Below are 9,810 nucleotides of genomic sequence, written 5' to 3' on the forward strand. Positions count from 1 at the left end.
AATGGAACCAAGCCGACGTCCCTTAAAAGTTGTTTCACATATGGATTCACCTTTATAGTTTATACTATTCTCTTCTTTAATTTGTTCTCATAAGTTTAATTCTGATTGTTTGACAGAAAGGCGGGAGCAGAATGGATGCAGCTCTCGACGCCATGACTGCTTTAGGTTTCGATAAAAAAGTCGTTCATCAAACCGTCAACAAACTACTCAAGGTTTTGTTTCCTTTTATTTCTTCAATTAATCATCATTCTTATTAACGTTTAACTTCCTTTGATTATTTTTTTATATTAATTATTGCTTAATTTATGTTTAGGTTTATGGCAGCAACGAAGGCTGGGTTTTCATTGAAGATGGCGATTACCGTCTTCTCATCGATCAACTTCTTGAAGCACAACAACAAGATCAGGTAACTCACTCTCTGTTACTTTTGTTTATCCTCCAAGCAACTCACACAACCTATATTGTATAATAATAATACCATTGAATGGATTTGACAAAGTTATAATAATACGATCCAATATCTATAATTGAAAACTCTGTGGAATTGTGTTGTTTCAATGTAGGAGCAAATTCCATGATAAGTTCAAGAGTAAGATCCAGACCGACTCGATAAAGAATATTCTTGCATTTCTTATAAGGCTGTTCTGTAACAATAAAAACTATTCTAACGTATATAATCGTTTTTTTAAAGTGTGCATCATGAATTAATCTATCTACAGTAAAAAATGATAGTTTGAATATTTACAAAATAGAAGGAGTACTTATTTGGCGTGAGTGAGGAGATACTTGGTATCAATAGTTGTCTTAAAAAATAAATGAATATCAAAAACTAATTTTTAGAATATGTTAAAAAACGAATTCCAAAATGCCTTTTCTAAAATATTTAAGAATTTCAGATACTAGTTTTGAAAAGGAAAAAGAAAAAGAAAAAGAACTGCAAAAGCTAATTTTTGAAAATCCTTTAAAGTCAATTCCTAACATTATTTTATGAAAACAAGTGCCAAATGAAGCAAACGTGGGGTGGGGGTGGGGGGTGGGGTGATTGTCAGAAAGGGGGGTTGTCCTCGCTCGTGAAGAAGAGGGTCAGGGTTTCTAAAATAAAAAAAGTGTGTTGGGAAGAGGATGATAACATATTTCACATAAATACCCACTCACTAGAGACCTGTTGGTTGGTGTTTCAGGAAAATTGTTGTATACACATATAATGGGGCTGACAAACACATATAAAAGACGAAAATACCATTCGGTAGTTAACTGGCGAGGAAACTTCGACAGTTGCCGCAGAAAATGAAAACCCAGAGCATTAAAAAGCCTCGACATTGCAGCCTTTATCTGGTTGGCTTCGTCTTTCTTAACCTTAAACAATGCTTCTCCTAGGTCATATTTCTTTAGTTTGGCAGTTTAAATCTTTGTTTTGCTGGATTGCCACAAATCTGTTTTGAGCACATTATCTTGATTGATGTAGCTTTCAAACCAGGGTACAGTAATTTTGATTCGTCTAACTCAAGAAAAATAATGATTTTTTTTATCCTTTGTTTTGCCAATAGTTTGCAAGCTGATTCAATTTCAAAACTAACCGCAAATACACTAGTTAATGGCAATCTATCTAATTAAAAATTATGTTTTTCCTGATTTCCAAGCTTTAGGTTTTATCCTAAGAATGTGGCTGTTTCAATTATTGAAATGAATACATAAAAGATTTGATTTCTTTGCTAATCTCATTTGAGGGGTATCTTTTTGGGACGACGACAACATAAACTTATTTAGTTTATTTGTTGAATTGAAAAGCTTGACCTCCATGTTTTTAATGCAAAACCATGAATTTTGGGTTTTCATTTTCCGCGGTAGTTAACTATCGAAGTTTCTGCGGTAGCTAACTGCTAAAGTTTTCTCGGCAGTTAACTATCGCGGGGTATTTTCGTTTTTTATATGTGTTTCAGCTTCCACCATTGGGTACTTGGTTCGAAATGGGCTGGTGTCGAAAAAAATGTATATTTTGCATAAATAAAATTGAGAGGGAGGTGTGTTTAGTGTTGGAAGGGGGTGTCTCTCTGGCCTAAGGAAGTGTTTTGGTATTATCTTCTAATCTTAAACAAGTTCAAGTCCATAGGTAGTAGTTTAAGACTATTACTTTTCCCACCCTACAGCCTTCTCGCCCGCCCTGTGATTTTGACCAAAATACCTTTTGTATATTCCGGACAGAAATCGGATCCTATAATCCGAAATGGTTAGCAAATCACTCTAATTCATGTGGCCTGTGATACTTGGGCTTGGCGAGGGTGAAAGGCTATCCAGAAAACATAATCCGCACACAATGGTTACTTTTCAGAATAGAAATTCCGCACACCCTGTATTTAAACTGAGCGGGAAAAGTAGTCGTTTTTTTTACGGAAAACAAAATCCGGACAACTGGGTTATATATAGTTCTCCAGAACCTAGCTAAAGCAGACCACCTTTATCACAAACACTCCCAACATCTCCAAAAACACACCATTTAGGGCGAAAACATGGTTTGGAGCAGCAATCTGGCCATCAAGGGGGGTTAACATCATCATTTTCGACTGAATGCAAAGGTAATGTGTATATAAACCTTTCCCCATTTGTTTTTTAGGCGATTTCCTTTTGATCACGTCATATGATCTGTACTGTACCTTTCCGGACTATGCAATCCGGACTGGATTCATGCTTTCCGGAATTCGAAATCCGGACTACACCAGTACAAAAACTGTGTTCATTTTTTGACTATGCATGCACTGTTTTCATATATGGTTGTTCCGGTTGATACCCCAAATGTTGATCCACCTGAGATTGAACCTTCAAATGCATTGCCGCTTCTTTTACTTGAAGATGCGCATGATTCCGGTAATGCCAAATCCGAGAATCCCCCACCAACACCACCAAAACTTGAAATTTCTCTAGGTGGTTCGAAAGCAGAGGATGCTCCTCCTCCTATTCCTCCTGTTGTACCACCTCCAGTTGTTGCTGTTTGTATCGACCAGCGAGAACATTTTACCACTAAACACAAGTTTGCAACACGGAATGATTTGTTGGAGTGGGTTGGAGAGAAAGCTAGGAAGCTTGGTTTTTCCACTGTTATTGGTAAATCCGATAACGGTGGCAATGGAAGAAGTGCATTTCTTACTTTGATATGTGAAAGGGAAGGTTCATACAATGAGTACAAGAGAAAGAGTCGGCGCGAGATAGCTAGTTCGGTTAAATGCGAGTGTCCGTTTCGGCTGAGAGGTTACTTGTTGACTGGTGGTGAATGAAGCCTCAAAGTTGGTGATGGTAAACACAACCATGACATGGCAGATATGTTGAAAGGTCATAAAACCGCCGGTCGTCTTAACCTAAATGAACGTGTTCACCTTGAAGAGATGGTGGATTGAAACGTTCCTCCGAGGCAAATGTTTACCAACTTAAAGAAGAGGATCCGTACGGCCGTACCACTTCAACTACTATCAAACACGTTTATAATGCTTCTTATAGGTATAGGCGGTCCATTAGGTGTACGAGGAATAACATGCAACATCTCTTGAAGTCTTTGGTTGATAATGGTTACGTTTATCATTGTAGGAAGTATCCTGATTCTGAGGTTGTCAGTGATGTTTTTTTGGCACATCCAGATTCTATCAAGTTGTTTATCGTCTTCCATTGCTTGAGTTTGTTGATAACACCTCTACCATGAAAATATTCTCTATTGCTTTTGCATATATGATGTCTGAGAGGCAAGACAATGTTTATTGGGCGCTTGAGAGGTGTCGTGAGATGTTGCACTCCAAAGATCTCTATCGCAAAGTAGTTGCCACTGACCGGGACAATGCTTTGATCAATGATGTGGAAATTTTTTTCCCTAAAGCTACAACTATGTTGTGCTCATATCACATTGGACAAAATGTGAGAGCAAAGTGTAAATTAGATTGCAAAGTGACAGATCTCAAAGGCAAGAATGGGCAAGCGATTAAGCCTGCGTCGGTGGTGAAGACTGTGATGGCTGCATGGATGGATATTGTGGACTCCGACACGGAGGAAGCATATATATAATTGGACCCGGTTCAAAGTTCTATGCGCAAAATTTCCCAAGTTTTTGGAATATGTTGAAAAGACAATTTTGGATCCGGATAAGGAGAAGTTTGTGAGGTTTTTTGGGTTGACAAAAACCTTCATATGGGGAATACTACAACAAACATAGCTGAATCTGCACACGATCGGTTGAAAAAGTACCTGAGTAGTAGTATGGGTGATTTGAGTACAAACTGGCAATCCGTTCATAACATGCTAGAGTTGCAACATACCGCAATACATGCTTCATTTCAGACGAGCATAATAATGCTTGAACATAGGTTCAAAGGAAAGTTGTTGCGGTCTAATTTGATCCGAAATGTATCAGTGCACAGAGCAGAATGACAGTTTTCTTACAATATTGCAGGCTCGGTTCAAGGACGCCGATTACAACATGAAGTTGCATTTGAAGGAACAATTCCGACAATTTTTTTTACCAAAGACCACCTCTATGCGTCCACCACCAAATAAGGTCACCACCAAAGGAGCTCCTAAGAAAGATAAGCAAAGCATTCGATCGACAAGGCGGTCCCCTTCGCTATGGGAGATTGTTGACTCCCAGGAGCAAGAGCCACAGGGTTCACAGACAAGATCAACAGGGACGAGTAGGAAGAGTGCACGGAAAAGCAACATGTCACCTACTCGTCCTAAGCCAACTCCAAAAAACCCGAACAAGCCAACACCCGATTAAAGTAAATATACGACACAAAGACCAAATCCCAATTTGAATGCATAAATTTATTGAAAAGGGTACAGATGTACCCGGTGATGGCCATTGTGGGTTCCTAGCAGTTGTGGTCCGACGTAACTTGACTGTTGATGATCACACATTAGTCCGGTACAACCTTTACAAAGAGCTTATCGGTGTAGAAAATGCCCGCTATCGGACGATGATTAATAATGATAGGCGGTATAAAGAGGTCTTAGGCGCTCTATCCTACGCCGGTATTGGGAATGCACCACAGGATAAATGATGACCATGTCGGATATGGGTTTCCTCATCGCACAAAAATTCAACCAACCGATTGTTGTGTTGTCCCCTGGGTTAGGGCCATCGGCAACCTATTTCCCTCTATGCGGTCCACCGCCGCCGCCAAGTATCTCTCCGTTGATGTGTTTGACATATGTGAATGACAACCATTTTATGGCTTTGGATTTGAAGGATGGTTGTCCGATTCCTCCTACTTGCAATCTATGGAGACGACACCACCGAGAGGATGCAGACAGCTGGCCTAATAGATATGCCAGCCGGATGGTAGATTTTAATGAGTTAAGTCGGGCGGCGGGTCAAGCGGTGGTAGAAGATGATGAAGAATTGTACATTATTGAAAATCTTGATCCCGATGAAAATGATGATAGCCCCATTGATCTTTCGGCGCCATAGATTAGATATATATCATTGGTTTAGTTGAAATGTATATCATTAGGTGAAATGTGTAATGATATAAATTCAACTCTTTTTTGGTATAATGATATATATATATATATATATATATAATATATAATCATTTTTCGATATAATATTTAAGTTAATTGCCTTTTATACATACATATATAATGATTTATTGAAAAACAATGATAAAACCCACAATGACATGCAAATCTGTTTCAGTTCTGTGTACTGGTTGATTCCGGAACATACAATCGTACATTTTCGGATTTTATAATCCGAAATGCTCCGAGGGTATTTTTGAAAAAAAAAATAAGACGCGCGAGGAAAGACATAGGATGGAAAAAGTAACACTCGTAGTTTAATTCATTTGGCCCAAAGGATTTAATCAGTTTAGTCCCTTCTCCATCTTATCTTAGGATTTTGTTTTCTCACTTTCATTTTTCTCCCAAACACCACAAAAATACCAAAATATCCTACGGCAATTAACCGCTGCTCAACAAATATTGTTGGAAGCGAGCGGATACTTTTGAGGTATTTGAAGAGAAAAAATGAAAGAGGGAAGAGTTGCTTGCCTTAACTTATCTTATAAGATATAGAGTAGAGGCCAACAATCACAAAGCATATCACCAAAATGACGGCTAAACAGTGTTAAGATATGAGCTGGTCACATTTTTAATCTACAAGAAAAAGAAATTAAATTCAAACCAAAAACTATTATAAATACGGGTGTACTTCTTTTTTTGAGTGGAAATATGGGTGTACCTATTACCCATATATAACTTTTTATCGAGCACATCATTGACATTCTTCGGTTTTTCTTTGATATAAAAATATAGTATAGGTTAAAACAATAACAAAGACATATCATATACGGCACGAATACGATAGCTTCATAATTTCACGGCAAAAACTGACAAATGCAAAAGAGATGAAAAGATCAAAAGTTGCAATCTGAAATGTACAAAAAAACAAAAAAGAAGTATATGGGTTGTGAACATATCACAATCAAAATCACATCCTTATCTTTTAAAGTTGAGTAGACAAATGAACAACCAACCCAACTTCAACTCCCACTCTACTCCACACTGACTTATTTTTGGTTGATTAATTTTATAAAGTCATACGCAAATTGTTTTGAATTTTTATATATTGAGGAAGTCTTTTCATATGATCAACAATATCTTAACAAACTAAGAAACAAATATGAGATACCCAACCCATCACGTACCTATCTTTTTGCGATGTACATTACTAAAATGCAAAAAATAACAAGTTGCGTGAGAATGAATAATATTATTACTTTTTTATCTCAATGGTGACTCAAATTTTTTTGTTTGCTTCTTGATAAGATATTTTCGGTTGGACCTACTACTTGATAACTTTGTGTGCACATTTTGCATGTGAAACCGGAAGGAAATCTTGCAAGATAAAGAAGTAAATTTTATTGTTTGGATCATAAATTTTGAGAATTTTTAAATTGAATGGATTCATAAAGTATTTTGTTAAAGATAAATTGAGTGTATTTGAATGATGTAATTGAAAATTATAGAGAAATTAAAAAATTTAGGCAATTAGGATGCTTCAATTCTCTTATTTCTAACCTTTTAATATGTAATAAAAGTCTTCATTCTTAACTCTGCAAGGTTGTTTTTTTAATTGAGATAAAAGTGTGTGTACATACTTTTATTTCAAAGTTATTGTATATACATTTTTTTATTTTATTTTTAACTCTCATTTTGGATAAAATTTTATTATTTTGAAATTTTATAAGTCAAATTGCAAAATATATATTAACCGATTTGTATAATTGGAAAGAATTATAACAACTGATTTGAGATTCACATTGAAAATATTTGACTTTAATAATAATTTATTTACGTGAGGAAATATTTTATGCTAATGGTGTATAAAATCTAGGTGAACACAACGACAACCTTAAAGTTGGACTGGATATATATTCATCATTTAATTATTCAATGACATGTCATAATTTTGTATTATTTTATTTAAAAATATAATAAATTTTTACCTACGGATATCGATATCCAACAATACTTAAGAAATTTTCTAAAGTTGACATAAAAAAAGTAAAAGAAGAGGAAAGACAAAATGCGATCAAAGTTGAAATACGATGGAATTGAATAAAAAACTAAACTAGTGTAACAAAATTGACATCAAATAAAATTGAATATAAAACCTTAAAAGGAGAACACTTCAAAGTTTTAAACGAACATCTTTAGACAAATCCAAGTTAATTATATAATTAAATTCCTTATTATTTTTCTTAATATGTACTAGTATTAGGAAATCTAAAGCTAAATAAAACAGAGTACCCTTTTAATAATATTATGAAAACAGAGGAGTGTAGTAATAATTTTGATTTTTAATATAAAGGATGAGGCCATGAGGGGGACTGGTTTTGTCTTAGAATTGGATTTGGAGTGGAAACAAACAAGCAAATGCAAAGGGATTAGGACATTGGGAAGTGGGAATCCACCATGCCTGTTGACTGTGTTCAAGGCATCTTGAACACCGGTTATCCAAACTAAAATCAGAGCTCAACTGTGCAAATTGCAAAGCAGCCGGTAATTAGAAGAATTAACCACTTAATTTTAATAGTATTATTTAATCCACACCCACAAAATATTTCATGATTATAATTAGTGACAATCTGAAAAACATTAGCTAAGAAAGTCAAAACAAAAAAATTGTTTAGAAAGCAACGATTTTGAAATTTCTTAAAAGTTAAATATAACATTTTCAAAAACAACACTATTGTCGAAAATTCACTCAGGGTGTGTTTGGTTCAGCTTTGGACTGAATTGTTTCTGATAGAATTGATCATATCAGAATTGATTTATGTTTGGATACAATAACGTGGAATTAATTAAACAGAATGAATGTTGTTTGGATAGTTTTGATCAAAATTGTTTTTGAATATATAATTACTAAAATGGCATAACTAAATAAAAATAAAGGTCATATTGAACCGAACTGGGTTACCAAATCTTTGGTGTGTTTGTTCCTTTCTTTCATTGTTTCTCTTTATTGCTTTGATTATGTTTGTGGTGTTGTTCTACACTAGGACTTAGGTCTATTTTGTTGTTGTTGTTTGAGACTACTTTTACTCATTGATTACCACTTCCTTTACTCCACACATCTTTATTTTTTATTGATGTGATTTTGTCCGAATTCACAACAATTACTATATTTATGCATGAGAAATTTATAAAAAAAAAATATGATGCCAAAATCATAATTTTGTACATGATGCTCAAAATATCATGGATAGCCCTACATACACATATATTGTATGTTTGAGTTCAATTTTAGGAGAGATAAAAGTGATTTTAAAGAAAGTGCATCCTCTTAATTAAATGTGAGTTTAATATAAAATGATTTTTGTTTGAATACCTTCTTTTTTTTTTGTTGCAAAGCTAATCAAAGACAAGAAAAAGAAAACCAGAAAAAAGAAAAAAGGGAAGGCTCTAGGGAAGAAGACTCCCGAGGCGTCACTCCGAAGCAGCAAGATGAGGTCTTCTGGAGGAGTTGTGTGGATGACGAAATCAGCATTGGATGTGGCCCCTAACTTTGCCATGAAATCAAAATTCTGGTTACCGTCTCTGAGAGTATGATGAAATGTAAAATTATTGGTAGCCAATATATCCTTAATGTTCTGGATGAGGACAACATAAACATGATAGTGCGGAGTATCCCCCTTTATGAGATTAATGGAAAGGAGGGAATTTGAGTAACAAGCCAAATCATCTACACCCATGTCAATAGCCATGCACAAGCGATGATAGATTGTTGTTAGTTCAGCTAGCAAAATGTCTTCTGATTGGGAGATCATGCATGAGAAAGCCGAGAGGAAAAGACCCCCATTATTGCGAAAAACACCGCCAAAACTAGTTCGAATAGGAGTTCCATTGCAACTCCCATCAACATTCAGAATGGTGCCCATATGATTGTTGCAATTCCACTTGACATAACGATCCTCTGAAATTGCGGCATCATCATTTTTGAAAGCCGAAATAATGGTGTCAACTGAATTATAGATATAGATATTAGAGACAAGGTAGTATAGAGACCAAGTTTCATTGTTGAGAAACATCAAGTTCATGTAAACATGAGTTGAAAAATAAGTTTTAAGACTCAGAATCGATTCTAAAAATCATAAGATACAAATTCTAGCTTCAAATTAACATCAATTAAGGTGACAAAACTATATTTACTTGAAATGATCTTTTTCAAAATTAATTCTATACATTTAAAATCTCATAGAACCAAACAAGCTCATAGGACCAATATTTAAATAATTTAAGTTACGACTTTTAATTAATGAAAAATGTTAG

At 35.1% G+C, this 9,810-nt stretch overlaps 1 protein-coding gene across 1 annotated transcript; it reads right to left on the reverse strand.

Annotated features, from left to right (window-relative positions):
- Nucleotides 1-7,879: 7,879 nt before the first annotated feature.
- On the reverse strand, nucleotides 7,880-9,578 carry LOC112418686 (uncharacterized). Its single transcript, XM_039831496.1, has 2 exons — nucleotides 8,919-9,578; nucleotides 7,880-8,017 (listed from the first exon to the last, which is right to left on the reverse strand). Exons 1-2 carry the CDS (start codon nucleotides 9,576-9,578, stop codon nucleotides 7,880-7,882), a joined length of 798 nt encoding a protein of 265 aa, XP_039687430.1.
- Between the last annotated feature and the right edge of the window lie 232 nt (nucleotides 9,579-9,810).

Source organism: Medicago truncatula, chromosome 1 (genome assembly GCF_003473485.1).
Source record: "Medicago truncatula cultivar Jemalong A17 chromosome 1, MtrunA17r5.0-ANR, whole genome shotgun sequence".
NCBI classification, from domain to species: domain Eukaryota; kingdom Viridiplantae; phylum Streptophyta; class Magnoliopsida; order Fabales; family Fabaceae; genus Medicago; species Medicago truncatula.

What these genes read in the sequence shown, in the direction of transcription:
- LOC112418686 (XM_039831496.1), bottom strand. Translation starts at nt 9,578, where the DNA reads ATGAACTTGATGTTTCTCAACAATGAAACTTGGTCTCTATACTACCTT. An exon ending in TCCCTTTTTTCTTTTTTCTG is followed by an intron (nt 8,018 to 8,918) that starts GTTTTCTTTTTC and finishes CAATTTGCACAG; the next exon opens with TTGAGCTCTGATTTTAGTTT.